The 25,365-nt window shown below is 36.6% G+C and overlaps 1 protein-coding gene across 3 annotated transcripts; it reads left to right on the forward strand.

Moving 5' to 3' along the window:
- The first annotated feature begins 3,731 nt into the window (after positions 1 to 3,731).
- LOC106162523 (uncharacterized) lies at positions 3,732 to 24,931 on the forward strand. 3 transcript variants are annotated; one of them, XM_013539825.2, is made up of 5 exons: positions 3,732 to 3,905; positions 7,262 to 7,406; positions 20,201 to 20,282; positions 22,518 to 22,658; positions 23,586 to 24,931. In XM_013539825.2, the coding sequence occupies exons 2-5, from the start codon at positions 7,275 to 7,277 to the stop codon at positions 23,741 to 23,743; spliced, it is 513 nt and encodes a 170-aa protein (XP_013395279.1). In that variant the 5' UTR covers positions 3,732 to 3,905; positions 7,262 to 7,274; the 3' UTR covers positions 23,744 to 24,931. The 3 variants fall into 3 exon arrangements, with proteins under 3 accessions (XP_013395279.1, XP_013395280.1, XP_086873525.1); XM_013539826.2 differs by lacking the exon at positions 22,518 to 22,658 and adding an exon at positions 22,716 to 22,787 and having other exon boundaries at positions 3,757 to 3,905; XM_087017399.1 differs by lacking the exon at positions 3,732 to 3,905 and adding an exon at positions 6,305 to 6,449.
- The last annotated feature ends 434 nt before the right edge of the window (positions 24,932 to 25,365 follow it).

Consider the following 25,365-nt stretch of genomic DNA (forward strand, 5'->3'; position numbering starts at 1 on the left):
TGTTGCTGACTCTGTTTTAATTTTCTTTATAGAAAAAGAATATAGATATAAAGATTTCACATGTATTTACAAAGCCTATGAATCATTTGAAAGGAAAAAGGATGGTTGAAAAATGCAGTATAAATCATTTCAAGTGGATTAATTAGTGTTGCACTTGAGAAAACTGATAAAATGAGACAGTCATTCCCTTTTACCTTTAGATGCTGATGACACTGGATATGCACAGTAATAACTTATTAAATGGGGGGGGGGGGAATAACTTGTCACTAGTAATTTAAATTTATTCAGAAGTTGTATGGCTCTGTTTGAAAAGAATATTATTTGAGCAATCCTGTGTTACAGATCTCAAAATAAAAAACCTGCAAAAAAAGGGGCCTCTTGATTATTTTGAGGAATTATGGTAACTGTATTTTGGGACAGATTTGATGGCAGCCATTTTGTATTTATAAAAATTGGATAGATTTGCCCTTATCAAAGCATAGTTTGAATTCCTGGCTGTGAGTCTTTGATTAAATTTGATTATTGGAAGGTATTATCTCAAAATGTACTGATATCTTGATTTCGGCCGTTTGGTTTTCTGCTAAAATTGCTATAGTTTGAGGCACTTTTTCAATATCTTCTGTTGTGTTTAACACACTTTTTAAATGTTGTATGATGAGACCAATATATGCTTAGGATCACTATAAAATTTTATGGCTGTCAAGCCTGCAAAAAGAGAGATATGAATGCTTGAACATTGCTTGGTAGAAAAGTGAGTTTGGGGGGTGGGGTCATAAAAATGGGCGTGGCTCCTTAGTTTGTGGGTTAAACTGAAATTTAGTAACATATTCTCAATGGCAAATGGCTGGTTTAAATAGGTAAATTTTCAATTAATTTTAAAAAGTCATCAGTTTTGACATATTTGCTTATGAAGTGGCTTTATTGACCGAAGCTGAAAATCAAGCCAAAAATGGCCAAAACATATAATATCATATTATAATTATATCTAATGATTTCTTTTGGGATTGTTGTCTTCAATCTTAATATCTCCTATATATGCAACAATATTATGAATTTGGTTGAAATCTGTTGACCCCCACCTTGCCACCCTCTGACTGGTCTTATCATGGACACACACTTAAATTACATCTTTATAGATATATTTAGATGTGACAGATGAAACATTTTGATGCCTACATCCCCTCATCTCTAACCACGACAGATATAGCCTGCTATAGCCTTACAGGGATAACAACTCTTCTTATGAGATCCATATTTCACGATAAATATATTGCTATCAACTCATAGAAATAGAATAAATTCTATTTTACCACCGATACGGCGGTTTTGGCAATTATTTTGGAATTTGTGCTTGCCATCGAAACATGTGACCTTCATAAATGGCTACCCGCTGAAATAATCTCTTAAAACCGAACTTTTTAGAAAAAAAAAACAGACTAATTATGAGTGTCGAAACGGATTCATTAACCATCGGTTAGTATGAGAAAATTGTCATTTACCCCAGGAAAATCCATTTTTTGGTCCAAAATACCACTTCTTATCCCTTTAATGTCACTACGAATTATTGGCCCAATAGACAGATTACTAAATCAATTTAAATCCACCTTCACTCTCGTACTTTTTTTCGCCCTGAAAATAATTTACTTTCGGTGAAATCTAAATCGGTTCACAACACAAACATCCGTCTGCCAATCGATTTAAGTCAAAGTTCTTTGAATACAGTGTTTCCTTAAATTGTGTTTTACGCCAGGGCCAGGTTATGTGTTAAGACGGGTCGATAAGGCGCGGGGTACATTTCCAGTTATTCTTGCTGAATAGGATTAACCTGTCTTCATTTCTTAAATTGCAGGCAGAAAAATGAGAATCAAAATATGCTACAAAACAGCGAAATAATTCAGGAATTGAGAGAATTGGACACAAAAAAAACTTATAATAATCTGCCAAATTTACGTTTATGTGACGTGCTTCACAGATGTTGTGACGTCACAAAACCCATATCACCTTGAATTGCTTTCGAGTCTGCCTTTCTCCGTGTAATGATATAATGTATAATTATGGTATAATTATGCTCTTATCTAACTGCATTTTTTATGAGTAAGTACTGCGATTTGGCTTCATGTTGCAGAACTGCAATGTTTCAATCCAAAAACTATGCACGTTACGTCTCTCCCGTATAGTCCCAATGTCCATCTTTATAGTGCCACTGGACACTATTTTTCACGTGCTTAATAATCCGCAAAACCATAAGTTTTCTTTAAATTCGACACAAGTGCCATGGGCATGTATTACAGCAATTATTTCGTGTACAGTTGTAAAGGTGACGCTGATAGATTTGCTACACGGTGGTTCGTCGGGAAATGACTTCCATGAGGAAATGGGAAAAGGTGTTGCAAGAACTGTCATTGAATTACAGTGTATTCATACATTTGTGATGGTCAGGTAGCCCGTTTCAGCGTAGCGAGCTAGTTTTTAAACTTATTTTTGTAGCTGTATATTCTTTCATATTCTAGTATATTCTAGGAATGTATATCTATCGATTTCATGCTAATAACTCGTGTTGAATACTCTCTCTCTCTCTCCCCTCTCTCTCTCTTTCTCTCTCTCTCTCTCTCTCTCTCTCTCTCTCTCTCTCATAAACACACACAATCTTGTCCACAATTTCGGTCCAAAATACTCGTCAAAATTACACATTTTTGCATTCTACTATAATATTTACATCTAGGTTAATTGCCAACACCGCTTTTGGTCTTGATGTAAATTATCGTGTATACTGCTAACTGATGATTATCAGAACTTCCCCAGGATATGTCAAACGGAGATTATTACATATCGATGGCAATTTTCCTTTTTTTCACACAGGACCTTCACGTGGGTGTCGCTTCTTTTGAAATGCGTCCGGTGGCACACCCATTAAAGCGACTGGCAGACTGATCGCTCATTCTCCAAATTAACGATGGATTGTGCTGAGAATAGAATAACGACCTACTATTCGTAAATTGAATGCTAGAATAGACGAAGTTTGTAACAAAGGTGGGCGATCTTTAAAAAAAGATGATCGACTGATCCCAACTCCTACCAGCCATTTCAGCTTTAGTAGAAGCGGTTCTGGAACGTTATTGCATGTGATAGTGATTTATAGCAGCTTTCCAGATCCATTATCTCAGCAAAAAAATAATAAATAAATAAAATAAATAAATAAATAAACATAAAACAACAAATAAATGAATAAAATAAATAAATGAATAGATAATAATAAATTAAATAAAAAAAAGAAAGAAAGAAATACCTGAATAACTCACATTTTAACATTAATCCTTATTAGTTTACGATAAGGATGCTCATTTCGTAAACCATTTCGGTATGCTGATTTACGATGTCTTTGTTTTCAAAAAGATAAAGAAGACGTGAAAACTGTGATCAATACATGACGCTCTAAATAACGAGGTGGAAACTGTTGTTGGACTATTTGCCAACATTTACCGCTAACTACATGTTTTCATTTGCCAAAACACAACGTAACAACTTCCAATCTACCTCAGAAAAAATCACAGTTGTCACGGAAGGAAATAATACCCGGACGAATGAGAAATTCCTGCAAACAGGACTCACGATTCTCGACCATTCTTCCAACTTAAACCTTTACTCAATACCAATAAAATATTTATGTCCTAAGTCCCACTCTAAGTTTTCAGAAAGGCGTAAATCAATGCCAAAGACAAACATTGCCTGCTTATTGACGAGCGCGGTGGCTGGTCGTATTTTTGCATCTCCACCCCCTTAAAGGATCGATTGTTGGTCTTTGAATGATATCGACAAGTATAAAATGCCTAGCTGTTAGCTTCTGCAGCAGTATTTGATCACGAGGCCAAGTGGTATTACTTGTTTCAAGAGTTCGTGCATTTAAGGTAGGTTTTTTTTCTTTTAAGTGTTCCTAAACTGTTCAATTTAAGGAAACATTACAAAGATTGTGAACTTGTTTTTCTTGTGAGATTAAGACAGAGCTTCCTGCTTCCAAACTGTTTAATTTTGGAGAACGTTACAGTTTTTGTAATCTGTTCTAACTTGGTGCATGTACTATCAGCATCGAGCGGTTCAGATTTTCACCGTGCGCCTGTTTGTGTGCCAAATCTTAAGCTTGATACAAAGTGAGGTCAGATTGACAAGAGGTGTGCTATTTCACTACACGTGTCAGGGCACTCGTTAAAACTTGCACACAAACACAGGCGGGCATGACGAGCGTCGTTTTAGGAATATTCACATGTAATGGGCCAAGAGAGCAATTTGAAGACCTCTGTTGTTTCATGTGAAACTGTTTATAGAACGTCACTTTTTCAATGAACTTTGTTATAATATGTTCCTCCTACTCTAATGCATTAGTCCTAAAGCTTTAGATCTACTTACCTATCGGTCACTGCCAGATTATGTACCATGGGCTAAATCAAGGCACAATTCTAACAGGCACTTCCCAGAAATAATTACTGTTGGAAGAAAACCCTTTTTAATCTTTAAGCAAATCGTAGGCAATCAAATTGCAAATTTAATTTCCTGCCTTGGCTGGTTCTGTAGTCTTAACCACTACAGGGAAAAATGTCCCCAGAAACTACTTAAAGCACAAAGGGAGGGACGGGAGAGGCGTCCATGCATAAGCAGCAAAATATTAACCATAGAAAACGAGCATTTATCGTAGACAGCAGACAAACGAACTTTCGATTGATTGTATTGATGTTTTTGGAAGATTCAAGTTTTCCTGCATACTATATAAGTACCAAAATTATCGTTCAGGGCGAATGCTTCACATTGATGCATAAGTTTTCGTTCAGCAAATGGTACTTTTTTTCATTACATATCAAACAAACCAGTGTCTGGCTGGAATAGGAAACCGAATGGGTATTACATTATATGCATGAGCAGAATCGTATGCAACCATGCTGTAAACATGTAGAAGGATTGTGAATTTTGCGGGGGTAGGCCTACTTGATCCCTGGCAAATTACAAATAAAGTTTTGCAAATAAACACGATTTTTATATGTAGTGAGACGTAGACCACCGGCCCGAATCGGGTCACATAGATGTTGACAACAAGTATTACACACAGCACCGTAAATAATAAGATTTCGTAAATATTATTGTTGACAAAAAGAAACGTTCCAGTTAACTGACAAAAAACACCTGTTGTTTACCAGGGGAATCTGCACTGCTGAAAGATGATATTGTGTTGCTCATCTGGATGAAGCTAGTCTGAGCCAGTCTTTCGTGACCAATTTGATTTGGACGATTGCTTGGACAGGACGTTACCCTGACCCATTTACATGAGAACTTTGCATCATCTAGTCCCCTGTTCCAGTCCCGTAAATAACTCTAATCCAATAAGAGAGGAGTATTGGTATACTCAATGTAAGGAAAAGTCCTGCATGTATTTCAATTTGCGCTGTAAATAGGCTCAAAATGTCATCTCAGTTTACACATCTGTTATAGTCTCCAATTGTAAGTGCTATATTTCGACCCTAAACTGTGATGGAGTTACAGTGTACACTAAATACTTAACAAAACGCCTTCATGTTGTTGGAAGAATAGAAGATGTGTAAGAAGGCCAATCTGAAACCCGGCCTTGCCCAGATAGAACAAGTAGCCGACAATATGTAAAAATTGCTGAACAATTATTAATATTTGTTTTTGAAGTGTAGAATCAGTCTGAAATAAGGGCAAAGCCCCGTTGGTAATAAAAGCCGTTTTTTACATCGTGTAATCAGCTGGTGAAAGTATTAATCTCGCACTATGTGGTTTAATTTTATTGCTCTTACATCTGCGGGTGTAATTTTGCATGTGGATCTACTACACATGTCAGGTCGGCGTGTGCTGCCAGTATTGATAGGTTGTATTGCTGTTATAAATGCGTGATAATGGCATTGTTTTGGTTCACCGCCAGGTGCCTTGACATTTCAGAAATACAGAGTTATTATTTTGCTTTCTTTCTTTTTCTTTCTTTCTTTCCCAAATTTCTATCATTTTTCTAAATATTCTATTTTGGTATTATTTTTTGTTCTTCTATCCTACCGTTTATTCATCCCCTCTTTCTCCCTCTCTCCCCCTCACTCTCTCTCTCTCTCCATTTTATTTTTGTGGAATGTCAAGACGCGTGTCCTAGTTATACACAATAATATTTGTAATTTGAGCTCAATCGATAGTGGAACACTTTTCCAATTACTGTTTACGATATCGATACACGGTGTATAAAGCGGTGTCACAATGTTAAGTTCACTTGCGCAATGCAATTGGGATTTTTTTTTAATTCAACACTTGTTCATGTACTCTAGGCCAACTCTAGTTTAGCGCCATGACGCTCACAAAACACGCGGGATCCCTTTACAACTTCGATAAATTTCTTAACATGACGTGACATATTGGAAATCGATTGTTGTGTTGATTTTTTTACCCACGGGCGATTCAAGGTGAGCGTTTTGTTTGGTGCAAAATGACCTTTACTATTTTGAGACTTTGTTAATTGTTTTTATAACAACGTACTACTTTTACTTGGTATTAAAGAGTGGATCGAAGTGCAACAATGGCTAGGTCAGGGGTAGGAACTCAAACTCAAGTTCGTCAAACGGCGGACAACGCTATCCAGTGGATAAAAATGGCTTCTATCCGATGGATCCTGGATAGCTTATCCAGAGGAGACAAGTGTTTTATCTACTTTGGATAGTGCTATCCACACGATGAGTTATCCAGTCTACAGAATAACAGTCTTTGTCTAATGGACAGTGTTACATGTATCCATAGGAGAGCGCTATCCAGCATTGGTGCAACAAGGCTCTGCTTTCCAGTGATAGCCTAAGCGTGTCTAGGAAACAGTGCATTAAACATTATCCAAGTGTCCTATATCGCATTTATTTATTTATTGCAAATATAATCGAAATATTGTCTTTGTGATTTTTCTCTTTACAAAATTACACATTTAAGGGATAAAAACTGCATGCGGAAAAGCAGTTGCACGTCTGTACGTATACACGGGTACATATTCATAAAAACTATAACATGACGTTGTTTCGAAAGCCGTTGCTCAAAAGTCACATCTTTATAATGCAAATAGCAAGGACCAAAATTAACCTAAAGAATACGGAGGAACATGTATTTCCCTTTTCCTTTTATCGCCTTCTTCCCAGACTTTTGGTTTTTTTGTTTGTCATGCTAGTCGACCTTTCTTCCAATGCAATCAAGCTGAGAAGTTAATGAAAATTATGATGTTTGAATTTTGTTTCAGGACAGATATCAAAATGTTGCCAACAGCCTTTCACACCGGGATATTGCTGACAGTGTTGTCCTGTGTATGTGCATACAGAGCTATGAGGTTTAGAGACGAGCTGCCCAGGGTATATCAATATCCTATACAATTTCCAGAGACAGATGTGAGTTAGCTTTTTACTTGTTCTTTTTTTTTTGTTCGTCTTTTATTCTTGCTCTGATAATTTCTTTTTTTCTTCTTCTCTTTTCTGCCTAATCTTTGGACTTTTTTGTCGTCTTTTTAACGTTTTTATTTCGTTTCTTCCTTTTCCTTCATTGCCCCCTTTATTCTCTATATCCTGTTTTTATCTTTTAACCACAAACTTTTTAGTTTTTTAAAAGCAACGCAGCTTTGATATACGCATCGAGTGAAGTAATTACATTAGGGAGTATTTATTTTTTGTAAATCTAAAGACATCAGATCTCATGTAATGCGAATGGTGATTAAAAAACAGTCTGTTTGAATAAAAGATGAGCGCACGGCGTCAATTCAAAATATGAGTCACATTGTGGCGCACACATAGAAGGTAATTACCCTGTAGTAGATGTCACATAAGGCGCGGGCTAAATTGCTTTTTGGCCAGACATAGTAATATACTCTATCAGTTACCTTAATAATTAACGAATGTAGCTACAGACCTTTACATCCAGTTTAAAGTGTTTTAAGTTGCTTTTCTCCCTCTGGGTGCATTTCGGTGGTTAGCAGATAGACAGAATTTGATGCCAACCGTTCCAAGGGGGATTTTCCTTAAAACGGAAATATTACTAGTTTATCAGATTTGACTTGCGCATGTAATCTAAGGTTAAGCGGCCAAGGTTGGAGATGGCAAGTTCCTGGCATACTTATACACAGGAAGGGCCCACAGTGTGACGATATGAGCTGACAATCTGTATATTAAAAGAATGCCTCACTTTTTCTTCAATGTTACCTCCCCCGCATATCCGTCACACTCTGAGACTCCGAGCACACGAAGGGTTATTTAGATTAATTGAACATTAATCACAAATGTTTCAAAATTATTTGAAAAGTAATCTTTTCACATTGATTTCTTGTCATGGATATCAGATATATATGCCAAACGCACACCAACATGGAATCAGTAATACCTTATAGAATTGGAGCATCCTCGTAGGAAACCTACAAAGAAGAAAAAGTTATACACGTACTGTCTGTTGGTTTTAAGTCATAATCATTTTGTTCTCGAGCACGTTTGACAAATTTTGTTTCTACGTTGCATTTTCTTTCTATTTTGCTTCAACTAAAACGGATGTATAAACCTATTAATACCATGCATGGTTTGCTTTCAAAATCATCATTAAGATTAGTTAAAGATATTCTTAAAAGAAATTCTTAAAGTACAGTTTCGGATTATCATCTTTAGGAAGGGTACGAGTGTTATCGCCACTATAGACATAGGGCCAAATGATTTTCAAATTGTGTTAAATTTCAAAAATTGAAAACGAATAAACTAACAGTTATCTCTTCTACAAAATGTTGAATTGTAAGTCAAATTCAATAATGTTTTGAAGAAAGTTTGTTTATAGAAATGTCAGCAAATATTCAAAATATGTCTATTCATGGTGCATAGCAGCAGGACAATTTAACAGAAATTCTCCCTTATTTTTCTCCTGGGCCTTGAAACCAGGGCCCCGTATCTCGAAAGCATCGCGTATTGCGAATCGCTATATCTAATAGAGGCTACAATGTATTATATGGGACGAGTAGGGACGAGTTATGGAATCGAGACGCTTGCGCACGTGCGCAACATAGCGACGCTTTCGAGATACGGGGCCCAGGTATTACAAGGTAGCGAGATCAAATCTAAGCCGTAGATTCCGGCTCGTATAACACGCCAAGTACTAAACAGAAGCGCTGCTTATAATGTCGGACATGCCAACATGTTCCTACAATTTGATTCGATTGTTACATGTTGTTGTAATTAGAATATGACGTAGATATGATAAGAGAGTGACGTCAATGCTCTTCAGTAGTGCAGCGTTACTTGTGTCATGGCGAAACTTTTTTACACCAGGGGCTATGTAAGGAGTTCATATAATTTCAGTAAAAAGTTCTTTTAAAATGTTATGTCATGTTTTGTACTGATTAATGCGCCTAAACCAGTTACATTTTTGTCAGTTGCCTCTTCAGGCTTGTTATTTTAAGGGGGCTTTCAAATCCATGATTATGCAACAGCTTTGAGTTGATCGATGTAAAAAAATATATATGGTTCTAAGAAAATCTACTACTGTTTTAAAAACTTTGAATTGCGGATAGTGGGTGAGCTTGTGTCAAGTTGATCATACATGTTTGTTTGTTTATTTGCCAGTGCTGAAGACAATGTTCATATCAGATATTACCAAGCCTAAGAAAGTACATATTCTCTTCTGTGGGTTGTAGGCCTATGATATAGCATTTATCAAAACTACATGTATACTCACGCGTTAAAGACAAATATCTCACTATATAATACAAAACAAATGGTGCATGCTATTTCCAACGTTTTTTTTAATCTTGTACTTTGACATAATAAATTAGGCATCAGTTCCTATGTTTTTCAGAAGGAAATATGTCAGTCCTTGTGTCAATTAGTAGACACTGAGCAGGTTGCAATGTATAACACCATTAGGAACACTAAGCTTAATCTTCCACCGCCTCCATACGAGATTATGTAACGTTACTAAACGTTGTTGTAAAACAGATTTTGTTTTTATCAATTAATTCGTTCATTTATTTATTTTATTTAAATATTTATTTTTTTAAAATTTTGCTTTGGAACGTGATTTACTTCAGGATATTCCTACACGTCTCTACAAAAAATGTTAACTCAATAGCGTACTAATAGTTTCTCGTGCATTGCGGCTTAGATAAATATCAAGAAAATTACTCTCCCCGAGCACTGGCGTATTATTTTCAACATGGATTAATTTCCCGTTCACATTAGAAAGAAATATGACACCAAAATCAAGGCATTCAATTGACATGCCATTTGTCAAATATTAACAGAATCCATTTAATCGTGTAACGTACCTGAACATGGGGAGAAATAATGATATTTTTGACATATGTTGAGGACATAATTACAACTGTGATGGATAACATACGTGTGTATTACAACCGTATAATGTCAATCTAGTACGACCTAATCAACGCGGGCACTCTTTACACTTGTCCTCAGTATGTAAACCACTTCACTTTCAACTAATGTGGCAGTTGTCAGATAGAAAAGCATACATATTGGACTATAAGGACGTATTTGGAACCCCCAGGACAACAGTACAATCAATGGGTGTCTGGCATTGTGAAACATTAAATATCACATTCATTTGGAATGATAATAGCGGAGTCGGGGTGAAGGAGTGCCCTCTCTCTCTCTTTCTCTCTCTCTCTTAAAGTTTCGGAGGTATCATCTGTTAAAACATGCCGTATCAATTACAAAACGACATTAAGACCAATGAATGTGTCCTTCCCCGTCCCGTTCATGATCGAGTCTTAACATCACGACCAAACTCTCCTTGTCTACTTTTTTAATATTTGTCTCGATTGGCTAGAAAAAAATATTCGAAATTCACCCTCGTGCCCCACACACCTAAACAAAACAAAACAAAACAAAACATAACTTCCCCAACCGAGCAAATACTCACGACCCCCGTGGTAGTTGTTTGACATGGTTACATCTCACAACCGCTTTTTTATTAATCGCTCACAAAATTACCATTTAAGATTCCCTCATAAGTACGCGTCTTAGTACAGAGCACTATTAGATAAGTACTTGTGTTTGCGTCTGTATACATTCCTTGCAAGGCTTCGTCTGGAAAAATAAAATGTTTGTGGCCAGCCACAAAAACTTGAGAAATCTGTCTTATTTGACAATCTTAAATACCAATCCTTGTGAAACTACATGCTTTCCTATAGAACAGAAAAAAATCTGCTTATAAGTCTTTGGACAAAAGTTCTTGACTGTAAACAGTATAAGCCACACCAAAATAATGCCGGTTGGTACTGTCTCGTTATTAAATAAAACCACAGTTAAATCTAAATTGTCTGACTGTTTAATTGATGTTTCCGCATTCTCTCCTGGGGATATCAACATTGAGAGTCCAACAGGATCTCAGTGTTTTTGTAAACAGGATGTGATTACGATGATTCTTTTTAATCCAAATCGTCTTAATGTGCATCAGGAGCGTGTCTTGGCATATAGCCATATTCGGGATATGTTTTATTATATTGTTTTTTGGGCCTGACATACGCTTTTTTATTATGTAAATCAAATAGCGCAGTTTAAATTCAATTGTTTCGTGCTACTCAAATAAGATGCATGTAGTTTTTGCCAAGGTCCAAATAACACATGTAGTGTACCCTCTGTCAAGATATTTTTTAAAAAATAGAAAATGTAAACACCCCACAGAGTCAGCTTTGTATGGTATTTGACTTAACGATTCGTAATGGAATTTTTATTCGTAGAACCACCTGAGCACCAAAGCAGTTTTGTCCAAACGCCCACTAGGTAAATAACTAGTATGGGACAAAACCAGATGTTATCTGTATGGAACAGAACCCATTGTCCAAAAATACTGCTATATGCAATTGATTAATTGGCGATATTTTATTCCAAATATCACACGGTTCCAATGGCCTTAGACGTACCAACAGCTGAAAAAAGGTGAAATCCGATATGAATATAAACAGAATTGCCAAGAGCTTTGAACACAGGCAGTGATTTAGATGCAGCATTCAATCCAAACTTTGTAAATCCTTGAAACACCGTTTGTGGCCATTTTCCTAGAGTATTCACATTTCCACAGCAATCATTGAGTGATGTGCTCCGACAGCACAAAGAGAGTTAAATGGCCCTCACGAGTAGATGGACTTGAAAATTTCATGTACATTACATTAATGTCTAATATGTTTGTTATTAAACCTTTTACAATTTTCTCCCTCTTATTGTAGTTATAGGATGAACACATGCAAAGGATGTTCGTTTGTCTCTTCGCTTATTTTTTTTAAGTGCTAACTTTGCAGTGGCCAAACTTGTCAAACCATACGCAGAAACAATAAAATTTCCCAAATGAACGATAAGCTTCAAATACCCTTAGCCTAACGCTGGAATATGTTTGCGATTAGCGTTTTAGAAAGTTTATTAGCTGCATGTACCCCGTCCTTATCTCCCACACAGCATCCTAAATTCAGTTAGTAAGTTTAAAACAGACTGGCAGTAATTTAATGGCTGTTGTGAAAGGTTGCACATTAAAGGTACAAGAGTATTGCAACGCACAGGGAATTGGCCGTGCAATCTGCCCAGGTTAAGTTAGTTACAGACCTGGATTTAGCGCTTTAGTTGCAATGGAGCGATCGTAATGGACATTATTGGCACAGAATGTCTTCTGGGACCTCTATCGGTGAGGTACACATTTCATTATTTCAGTCACGCGAAAACGAATAGAGGCTACATGCACATATAACCCCTGTGGTTTTTGACGGAAGATGGTGTCCCAGTACATGTAACAGCAAATTAAATAATTTTGTGCTGGCAATAATCACTCAGTGGTACAGGTGCCATGGTTACAAATATTGCCAATACAGAAAACGCAAATTACTGTGTTCGTAAAACTTTTCTTGTTTACACAATTGAAAAGAAAAAAAATCCAGGAACGAACTTTCAGCATCAGTTTCCAAAAATGCAAAAATGTCAATATTTTAGGGAAACGACAATATCAAGAACCTGACTCATTGTTGATAAGGAGCTCCCACTCCCAGTCAAAAGAACCTGCTGCATATTTCTGAAAACGATGTTCCACCATTTAGGTACAGATTACAAACGGGACAGTTGATATTGACCACAATAAACGTACATATATTGTAAAATAATGTAGGCAATAAGAGACCGGGCAATATTGAATGATGTGTTACCCAGATGGTATTGTTTTCTGTTTCTTATTGGGGTAAAATGATTATGCAATTAACCGGAAAACCAGCCGACGTCGACTGTACGCTTGTTGGAAATTTAAGTTCAAAGCCGCTATCAATCTAGACAGATACAAATGTGGTACTTTACCACACGGAAGTTAGAATTATGCACAACACGTTGAAACCAGAACACTATAATGGGATTTCAAGATAGCTGTGGCTGTTTTTTGTTGAAACTATGCTTTTAAGGCCATTTTCAAACTCAAAACCCCATTGAGATATCTATTGATTGAAGTACCAGTTTTGGGATCCATAACTTACATTCTGGGTGTTTATACATACTAGTTCATGACCAACATTTGTCTCTCAGGTTAACATTTCCACTAGCTGGCACTTGACAAACCCTGACACGATAATTCTCCTTATTATGATTATCCAGATTATATCGACACATTCGTTTTGCTTAAAAGAGCAGAATATATTTCGCATCATATATATGCAATGTTTTTGACTCGATTGGAACGCCCATTGGATTGGCCATTTTGATAAAATTTGTGCAGCAATGCACCGAATACACTTGAACCAGGCGCTGATTAACACAGAAAAATAATAAAATCAGCTCCAATAAAAATCTGACGTGGTAATTAAGTTGATTATTATCGATTTTTATTAATTTTGGTGGAAATTGAAAGCATCAGCATGCGCAATTTGACCATTCGTATTATAGATCTGGTTTCCTGAAGAAAACCCCTTTTCATATTGAAGTTGCAATTATGCCAAAGTGATGGAATCCATTAATTGAAAATCCACCATCGTGATCAGATTCAAGTAACAAGTAATCAGAACTTAAGATGCTTCAGATGGTGTGCCACGCGCTAGAGACAATTGAATGATATTGTTTGATCCATAGTATTGATTGGTAATTAGTAACCTCGTACAAGTAACTGACGTGATAGTACAAAGATAAATTCTACAAAATAACGTGTACCCTGCTGATATAACGGAAGTAATTAATGGCTAGAAATAGGACTGACTCCTTCAGTTGTAACATTAGAGAAACGCAAGACGTGAGTGTACAAAATGGCTTTGAAAATGCACAGATGTCATCCAAACGTCTCTGTTTCCGACATAGTTATTTTATTCTTTGTGCGTGGGACACATGTGTACATAGAGTAGTGTATTTAAACATTAAAGATTGGAAACCGTCAAATACATTAATTATGTAAATAAAAAAGTAACTTGAGTTCTTATAACCCAAAGGGAGGGGAACGCGTTTAAAAATAAATGATTTCCTCGTCGCTCGCAGCAAACCCTCAGTGCAAAACATGACTTGAAAATCCATTGCAATTTTGGGCAATTTTGCTTTGCTCTTGAAATTACCCCCCCCCCCCCCCCCACCCTACCTGTAAGGTGCATAACATTCGTCCGAAATTCTATTTACGAAATCGTTCTTTGAATCCGCCGTAGCATGCCTTGCTTTGATTGTTCTGGGTTGGATTTACGACGAGAAAATGTACACTGTATGCCACCGATGACATTTCAAGAAGATGTATTTGAGTTCTTATAACAGACACATGATGATTGCCTTCGACATAAACAGTCGTAATCCTGGTTACTTGCACATCAGCCACGTCTCCCCCGAGACCTCTTTCCGATTCTAAACCACTGTCATTAGCGATGGGTCAGTAATAAATACTCGAGTACATTGTATTATCGGGAGAATAAGTTGTTGTAGTTGGCATTGATTGGCCGTGACACCATTGTGTTGTTATGCATGAGTATAGATTTACACCTTCAATGTATTTTAATAAAAGTTATGCCATGATCAACGGTACGTAATAGTATATGGCATAGAAAAGTGTCAAGATGACAGCAGCAAATAACTATTTGTTCTTAATTTATCATGTGAACAATTGCGTTAAAGCGATGAGATGGTTCTATGCCAGTTATATCTTTTACCTCATTAGATATAATGGTAACACTCACTGTCCTTCCGACCAATAAAAGAATAAAAATATTGCCCGCTTGTCAAGTCGTTTATCAAATCCATAGATGTGTATTTCGTCAAACTGTTAAAAATACAGTCGGAATTACGGCATAAAGGTACCTCATATTTCCCCTACGTTTACATACCAATATGCTAAATACTTTGACTCATATACAAATGGAAGTCTGTGCATATGACAGTAAACACTCATATTTTTTTTTTTGCCTAAACGCAGCCCCTCTAGTACAGAGAACATCGCATTTTCTCTGTTGGGTACAGGGATACATAATAAAGAGCATATAGCATTTCAATAATTTTTTCTATTGGAATGCACATATCGACTACTTTCTTGAAGGACTTAGTTGGTGCACAAGGGACATTTTTAATCGAAATTGTATCTTGATGGTATCGATCTTCACGTTAGAATTAATCATGATGCCTTTTATTCCGATGGAATTTGATATCCAAGTGCAAACAACGCTTTCTGGGGATTTCTAAAAATATAAGTATTTTAGTGCTTGACTTTTTTGTATTAATGGCACTTGATTAAAACATATTATGTTACGCTCTTGTGAAAACTAAAACCGGAAGTCAGTTAAATGCACATAATATTGTGTAATATATCCATTAGTCTTAATTTTTTTTTACTTTAAGGAATGCTTTTTTACTTTAAGGTAGGCAATGAATAATGGCTAGTTAGTCAAATGGATGTGCACAGAATGAATCAACTACAACAAACATTGGGGGATTTTTTTGTAGTAGCAATGCACATATTCCAGAAATAACGTTTATCAGTTCAGTGCATTGGGTCTCTCGCCACCCTTACAAATTAAATACCACGTCTTGGAAACCGCATGTTTAGACAAGTAGCATAATTAGGAGTAATTAAGAACTGGTTTAAAATGTCATATATCATATCTTGCCAATCAATGCGCAGTGCACACAATGAGAAAGAGTTGTAAATATCATGTCTGGGCACGTTCTTGGTAATTAGCTGGCGGTGGTTAATAACCTTCTCATGTAAATTTAATTCTGTATTGAGCTTACTATTTCTATATTCGACTTTGACGTCGCCGTTCTTTGAACTGACTTTAGAAACCCATACTGCACAATTGCACGTGTTGTTTAAGTGCATCGTAGATGAATAGTCCAGGTGATGACGTCCACCGGTTTCAGGATTGCACTGACTACCACATAAAGTTACTGTTTTATTTATTTTAATCGGACACGGGTTATAAATGTAGCACATAAACAGAGCAGGCAAGATCTGTTCAAATATCATTTTTCGAGAATATGAAACGATCGCCATTGATACTTCTTTTAGTTATGCTGTATGAAGTTTTATGATGACACTAAGTCATCTTTGGTTGCAATGATTGACATGCCAATTTGCTTCATATGCATCTTTAACGTTTTGTCACTTATTTTTGACGTACATGATAGCGATTTAAATGATTTTCAATCATAATTGGAGATTGCCTCCATTAAACGTGGACATCAGATTCCTCTCAATGAGATTTTTTTATTCTATTTGTACGAGCAGTACCGAAGAGAATCTTTTGAATAATTTCCTAATTAGAGCATAGTGACATGCGTAATGTAACATTACTCTGTTAACAACTTTACAGATATGTATCTCTGTGACATTAAAAAAAGCACGCACTACAGTCATTATGGTGATAATTAAGTACGATGGACGCTAAACCATCTGCCTATTACAATCAGCGAGTGATATGCGAATGTTTACAAGATGCTTGGCGTTGCCAAGGTATTATCCTTATGGTTGTCATTATTTATTAGTCACAATTTTATTAGTCAAATAAAATATACACATTAACTAGACAACTGTAATGTAACCTTTTAGGCGGCGATATCTTGACATTGCTGATAGATAAAATTGATCGTTCATGAAAATTGACCCTATCCCAGAATTTCTATCCCATCATAAAAGGTATCAAAATGGCTATATTTCAGTTACACGGAAATCAGTTATTTTTACTTGATTATCAAAAAGGCGTTGTTCCTATGCATACGTTTCTATATAATGAAACGAAAGGGAATATGTAACTTGGCATGTCGATTGCCTTCAAACCTAAATGGAATTGGTAAATTTGGCAACAAGCGGAGCAAACACAATGCCGTATTTAACTTTGAGCTTCGGGGGACATAAGCCATATTTATCTATCCGGCACAACGTCCAGGAACCAACATCAACAGTGCATAATTAATTTGTATATACAAAGGTGATAAACACATGCCAATAGTTAGCACGAATAACAAGTTAACACCCACGAGATCTATATGAAACATTAGTTCAGAACGATGCCATTTGTCCAAGTCATAAATTTTAAAGTTCTATCCAATTTTTAGACAAAGGCACAGGCGTCGCCCGTGCTAAATTAAGTGCAATTTGCCCCACCGGGAAATTTGTCTTCATCTAACCTCGATATAACCCACAAAACGATGAGAATTACAACAGTTGCTTCCCCGGAAGATGCTTTGTTTTCATTGTTTGGCCATCCATGCCGTTGTCAATACAAAGTTCCTGATACCTTTGCAAATATTAACTTTGCCAGTGACATTGTAGATATTAGGATTTCATCGCGAAAAGAAAAACCTGTACGTCATTTTCATGATACTAATTGTTTGTAATTTCAAATTACCCGTTGAGAAATGGTATGGATCTGCATCATTCACAGGCATTGGATTTATGCTACTTTCTGCATGAAAAAGGTAAACAGGTACACATTCTGTGGGGAACCATAATAAGTACCTTTCAGATTAGGAATTGGGGCCAAAACTGATACTTTGTTTAATAGAAAATGCCCCCAGTCACGTGTTGACAGTACTCTTTTTATTCACGCGTCAACCGTTTTACGTCATTTTCAAATAGTCATAGTCTCACGTGTGTAGCATATTTGTAACTTTTTCCGAGATCAGTTGCAATAAGATATAATGTGATAGAACCTGTCAAAAAGTTTCCAGACAAAAAGGATAAATACAGGAAATGCATCGTTTGATGTGAAACTATACACCTTCCAATCTGTCAACTACGAATCCCTCGTAGACATGCTTCCGCAATGCGATAAATTATCCAACTCTCCATGCGTATTGTCGCAGCTCAGACGCTACGCCTGGGAGTTATCGAGATATTGAAAGGAACGAAATCAAAATCAGTCACAATGTCGAATATCCCGTGCTTTATAAATAGTACAATGGTCTCCGTGTTTATCGCTGACTTGGACGTATCTTTCCTTTTGAGCTAAAAACATTGGATCCCATGTTTAAGGAGCTAAAAGAAGCTTTAAGAATTAATCAAATGAAATTTGAACAGAAGCTACATTGCTAGTATCGAACAAAATTACACAGAGTCTTATTCAGTGTCGATAAATCATTAGACCTTTTTATGCCAACTTCCCTCCAACAGTTAACGTCTCTTGTTTTTATCTGCCAGAACCCAACATAGACATTTTATTCCAAAATGTGCTCTTTACTTAATCCCAATAACGAGTGATAACATTACGGTAGAGGTTCCTAACTTGGTAGTCCCACTCTATGAATAATTGGTATTTCTTTTGGGAAATCTCACATTCTTCATCGTTGTTAGCTCAACTTTGGTAATACACATTTAAAGCATGGTGGGCAGCAGTAAAACCAATGAAGCGATAAGGCTTGTCTGTTTGATCTTGATAATAACAAAGATAGAGGTTTGATTTATCGTCCCCGTGGCAAAAGACTGTGATAGAGTTTCAGATGCTAACACAGCGCATAATGTTAGAAGTCACACAGAAGAATACTTGCTTGACCCTATTGGGCGGTGCGACGGAAGAACGGCCAGGCTATGCCCGTTCGCTCCAGAGCCGATAAGGATATAAAGGTTCAGGGTAAGAAAAGTGTCCCCCAACCATTTTCAATTCAAACCAGTTATGATGCATTTTCTTGGTTGTATGAATTTCCTTTCTATCTTAATTTTGCACAAGCACAAATGCAGCATACGACTCGCGCTCATTTTATAGACCGCCCTTAAAACACACACTTTCATACAATAACTTCAGTGATCATTGTACCCCCAGCTAATACATTTGCATCTATGAAATATTCAGGCGCCGCTGTCTTTAGAGATTAAAGATAATTAAGGTCATTAACGGTCGTCTTAATAACTAAAGAATAACATGTGCCTTGATAAATAGTCGCGGATCGATCTAAAGTCTCAATTAGGTGAGGACGGCTTAATTACGCAGGGATTGTTGAGAATGTTCCCAGATGTCTGACATGTCAATATCCATGCATTTGATTTCATTGAGGAACGACGGCCATGCATGTTGTACAGTTATTTAATGACATTTTTACGTTTCTTCTCCACGTAAACTAAGTATACTGCCATTGACAGTGACAAACTGGTAACACTTTACCAATACTCTGGGGAAATTAATGCCCATAATGTGCAAAGTATATTTCTTTATTTTTATGAATATTACTTTTTGTCCCATAGTAAATGTAAAATATTCTGATTCCAAAATAGAGGATTATGATACATATTGTTGCATGTACATAACATAATAATTATACATAATAATTTTCTGTTTCCATCATCATCTTTACAGATTGGTATTTTTGAGTAGAGTTTGATAAAAATTGGTTTCAGCTTATTTTTAAAAACTTTTTTACCTTTATTTCCATGGGTGTCATTATAACACATAGCTAACATTTATTTCAACAAAAATACAACTTAAACAGCAATTTGTCCTTTAAACCATTACAGCTGCAATTACTGTAATGCAATTGACTCAGAACTAACGTAACCTGTTATTAACCTCAAATGTGTTGTTTGGCAATGCTCTATTTAGATTCCAAATGACAGTCATGCGATGGTGATCCGTATTTGCATGATGAGGGATTGCTTTAATTCAGTCATCCTTTAGCATAATATGGTGAGAATATCATCTCCTTAGTTACGTACAAATAATCAATGCCATCTGATTAATTAATATAACTTTAATTTTTCAATTTTATTCTTTGTTTTTCAGTGTTCTGAAGAAGGCAGCCGGTGTTTCCAAACAAGCGACTGTTGCGAAGGCTCCGTGTGTGTCACAGACAACGGACTAGCAGGTATAGACTTAGCCTTTTACGGCATTATTAACTTGCTCTCCCCTTCCTGAGAAGATTTCGAATTGACGATGAGAAAAAAGGTATTACATACCCAAAATTACATTGACAAAACTTTCAAAACCGCCATAATAGTAATACGTATAATTTACAGATTCGGGTTTGAGATTTGTACCATACTTTGTCTTTCTAGAGACATGAAAAAGATAAAATAATGTAAAGAGCAGTTAACGCTATAAAACTTATCCCTTGGCACGATTCCATTATCTTATGCTCCCAGCACTCAGCAATAGGATAGAACCTTGAGCTGGAAAGGGAGACAGACCGATGCAATGATATATGGTTCAACTTCAATAACGCAATGGAGCTTACCATTCTGTTCACTGCTTTTCCAGAGCCGCGAAGGCTGTTGGTGTGAATGTAACGGTCAGAATGAAGTTAATGAAACATTAGATTAACCAAAGCTGATATCCGATAAGGACCTGTCAGTCTAAATTGCGGCTACCTTCGATACCAGCACTCAAACAGTCCATTCAGTCTAAATGAATAGCCATACGGTTATCTGGTGGACTGTGGACACGGTTTATGAAACAATAATGCACTTTGCCATTGCCAAGACAGACTATTGGTATACATTTAGAAACAGTTGAAACAGCCGTTCACCGCATCTCTTGTCAAATTTTAATATGCAGCGAATTGCAGTGAATTCTTGCAGTGAATGGCCACATTTGCATTGATGTATAGATGCCCAAAACACCCATTTCAAGCAGAGTTAAAATGAAGAGCATTATCTTGTGTGTACTTTAAGAAGCATTAAAAAATAATGGCAAATAGACCTGTATTCATGTATGTGTGCGTTTTGTCCACTTGGAGCTCTACTGAAAGACCCACATTAGTCTTTTTTACCCATCTGATTAAGGGCTGTTTCCGCCATTTTGTTTGGGGTAGATTAGTCAGAAGGGGTAGGTGCATTGTGTCAGCGTGTGATTCTATAATGCCAACTGTAAGAAAGCAGTCTTCGAAGAGCCACCGTTCGACTTTAAAGTCTAGGTTACTTGTAGAGTAAAAATACATAGGGACAACATAGATCATCATGCTTTAGGAGGTCACAATAGCCCCACTCGGTAATTCGTTTGGGAATAAGATTGTTAGAGCCCATCAGTCCATGATGATTTATGAATTCTTTGATTCATGGATCCATGTCCCAAGCCATGCCCAAGTGTCCTGGGAGGATATGTCTATAACTGAGATTAATTTTTTCAAATCACGGCACATTACTTCCTTTGCCTGAGCAACGTGGTGAAAAAAATCATTAAGACCATTCTCCTTTTCCGGTCACATTTCATCCCCAGAATGCTTCATCCGGCACCGCAGGATATTGGCATTAACCTAGCCATCCGTCTTTATTGTGAGATATTAACCTTTGGACATTGATGATCATTAATATCTATTAAACGATAAAGAGCAAAAAAAAATTACACTGAAGTAGAATACCAGCCTTCTTTTACAACAGGTTAAAAAGGAGAGTTTTTCATAAATTCTGAAATACTTCTCGTGTCTTTGGTCATAAACGTTTTAAAATACATTTTGAACCTTTCCTGTTTGGTTGATCAATGATTCTGTGTAGATATCATATTATAACTCAAATTGCTGTAATAACGGACACTTTCTGAAGACTACTGAAGCTTAAATTTGAAGGGTTTTATACAAATTACGCCCTAATCTGTTTTTTATTGAAAAAAATGCCTTTAAGTCTGCCATAAATATTCCCAAAATTATCTATACGTGTTTGTGTATTTATTTATTTGTCATCTGCCACACATTTACTGCTAAGTACAGCATAGTCTGGCAAAATGGTACTCTTTAAATCACATCTCTATTTAACTTCTCAGGTCTTGAGCTTACTTATATGTCAAAAAATGCCAATCACCACAGTCAAATTCTTTTGGGCTATGTTATTAAAATATGCTATGAACTAGCATATTAGATAGTAGAACTAGTAGGCAGGGTTGTTGTTCTTGCGTCACCTTTTCCTTTCCGGCGACTTGCATTTTCTTTTTTGTATCGAAATAACTGCTGCTGAGGAATTTGCTATGTGTTTCTCTGGCATCTGTTTTCTCCCAACAACAAGCTTCCCTACTTAAATTTTAGGAACTTGAAACTAACAGTTTACACCTAAGTCTTGGTCTCGATCGTGCCTTGCTTCAACGTTTCTTCCTATCTAATTACTCCTTCTAGGAACTTGCGTTCCTGCAACGCCTAGGAGATCTGGTTCCTACTTGTGCTTTACTAATACCGATTGCGATCCTGGTTTCGAGTGTACTGAAGTCAGGTCGCAGAGCTTGCGTGTGTGCAAGGTGAAGGGCACCCGCAAAGAGGGTAAGTGAGTAGCATCGGTGGTTAGTTGACACCCAAATCAGTGTTCCTTTTTTCTAGGGCCCTATACGTTTGAGAGAGGCTTCTGCATGGAGTTAGGCGAAAGGCGAAAGAGCGGTTACAAGAAAAACGGTAAGTGCGTTATGTTTGGAAAACCATTTCATTGAGCTTTAATAGCGTTTTTTAGTCATTTACATTATGCTTTTTTTAAATTTACAACTCTAAAATTGGTGTGTGATGCTTTTTGTGTTATAAATTACCAGGTTTACATCAGTTATTATAAGTTATTTGCTTGTAAGATCATGTACATTTGTAATTTGCTATTCTTTCATTTTTGATACCGTTTATTACTCATATTGCCTTTTCTATGAGCGGCCGTTATGTATCACGCTGCGTATGAACTTCACTATGATTTGCAGAGTGTGTATTACATTTGAGGCAAATGGTTTATCGATGGATTATAGTCACACTGCATGCTTTAATCTGTGTAAAATCAGTTTAGCAATATTTTGAAAATGATCGATTTACGCTTTATGGTGTGTAATAATAAACGACATTTGAGGGTTGTCCAGTCTGTTTAAAAGTCGACTGCCAGAATCAAGGCTGCGCAAAACCGTCTTTTTTTAATGCGAGTAAAATGACTAACACAGTATTTGTCACTTGTCAGTCCAGTATATTTGTGGTTCGGTTGTCTGATTTGAATAATAATTTTCATCCAGTTTACAAAGTTTGTGTGTGTGTGTGTGTGTGTTTATGTGTGTGTGTGTGTGTGTGAGAGAGAGAGAGAGAGAGAGAGAGAGAGAGAGAGAGAGAGAGGGAGCTCAAATGAACTTATTGGCAAGCACATCTGTCCCCGTGTGTATAGTGTGTAAACTGTATAGTGTAAATGTACTATACATTAGCACACACATCTACATATTATACTTAAAGGTGAGGACTGTGAAGACTCATCGGAATGCAGGCCAGGGTCATGTTGCCAAGACATCAACATTTTCCGCAGGGGCACCTTCAGGAAGTGCGGCCCATACTACGGCATTTCCAAATGTGTGAGAGCGAAATCGGACAACAGTGTCGTCTTCCGACGATAAAACAAACTTACGTGATTGCATCGAAGCAGTGACCCGATTTTAGACGTTACATAATCTTTTCTTTGTGATAAGCGTATAAAGTAATGTATGTGATTATGAAATTTGGAACTGTATATCCATGCTTTGAATAACGTGTTTGTAAAAGATAGACATTGATAGAAATCTAGTTAATAAATGTTATTAAAAGGTGCGTATTTTAGCGATACACGTGTATTACTGAAATTATTTCTGTATTGTTGAGCTTTGTATATAATGTCTTATTTGTCGTAATGTCTGAATACTTGTGTGGTATATCTCAATGGTAAATGATAAAATGTGGACAAGAATAACATTTTCTTGGAAAAGTTACGTACCGGGGGTAAACAATTCTTAACTTGCTATTTATGATGCAATGGAATACATGCCAACAAGCATGAAACAACTTTTTTGAAACAAAGTTGTACATCTTTCTCACTGAATATTTTCAACGGTCAGAGACTGACAGCTGGGTCTTTGAAGTAGCAATATCTTTGCAAAGGTATTATTTGTTAAAGCTTATAGAATTGAACCTGTATATTTAAAGAATTCAGCATGATGCCGTCTTCAACTTATATTGTGTTAAAGTCCTCATGTTTTTCTTTGTGTACAAATTGTACCCTCTGCCCAGTGACTATAAATAATTCGTTTTTAAACATCTAAGCCATATATTATGTATATTTTCCATCGAAATTATTCCGTTAGACTAAACCATACCATGTAATACGTCTGCTTACTTTGGACAGTGCGCTGTACAAGCCACGTTTTCTTAAAAACTGTTACCATGCAAAAGTATTTATCTAGCTGGATATCTATACGTGTACACTGAAAGATTATTAGCCACGGTTCGTTAATTCTGTTAACAAATGAAAGACGTTTTACAAAGCAATAATTTGTTTTTGAATGCACGGTATAAGTAATTATGAAGGAATTTTGGAATCGCTGGTAATGAGTAAGATAGACCATAGACCTTTGTACACGTATTAGAGAGCTTGGCGCATCTGCCGTGTCACCATGCTTTTTGTGTCAAATTCGTAAAAAAAAACAAACAAACAAACGATGTGTACATTGATAGCAGCATAAATGTTGAAGTGTCACTGACTCATCATAAATCGTGAAAACATAGATGTAAATGTATTTTGAATAATCTGGAAGTATAGCTGAAAAAAATTACGGATCGTGTTTCTTTACATGCACTTCTCATTATACATGTATTATGGACGTATGGGTATTTGTAGTGCCCCCCATCACTCTCCCCCTCTCCCCCCTCTCTCTCTCTTTCTCTCTCTCTCTCTCTCTCTTAAACACACACACACAGTTTTGGGCTAAAACAATGATGAAATTTTCTACATCACTTCGCTTGATAAGCACAGTATAACAAAGTATACGGGGGCATTATTCCATAAAATAAAGGGCGAGGGGATAGATGTCCCGTTTCCTTCTTCCCGCTGAAGGAAGATGAAGATGAAAGGGGTAAGCGGTACCTAGGAAGCTTTGGTAGTCCGATCCCGCTGTGCTCTCTCAGAGACCAGCCGTTATTTCTATGTGCAGTGAACCACACAAACACAAACGAAACTACAAACACAATCTTCAACCGAACACAATCT

Source organism: Lingula anatina, chromosome 7 (assembly GCF_051362555.1).
Source record: "Lingula anatina isolate TDL-2025a chromosome 7, LinAna3.0, whole genome shotgun sequence".
In the NCBI taxonomy this organism is placed as follows: domain Eukaryota; kingdom Metazoa; phylum Brachiopoda; class Lingulata; order Lingulida; family Lingulidae; genus Lingula; species Lingula anatina.

What these genes read in the sequence shown, in the direction of transcription:
- LOC106162523 (XM_013539825.2), top strand. Translation starts at nt 7,275, where the DNA reads ATGTTGCCAACAGCCTTTCACACCGGGATATTGCTGACAGTGTTGTCC. An exon ending in TACAATTTCCAGAGACAGAT is followed by an intron (nt 7,407 to 20,200) that starts GTGAGTTAGCTT and finishes TTTGTTTTTCAG; the next exon opens with TGTTCTGAAGAAGGCAGCCG. An exon ending in CACAGACAACGGACTAGCAG is followed by an intron (nt 20,283 to 22,517) that starts GTATAGACTTAG and finishes TACTCCTTCTAG; the next exon opens with GAACTTGCGTTCCTGCAACG.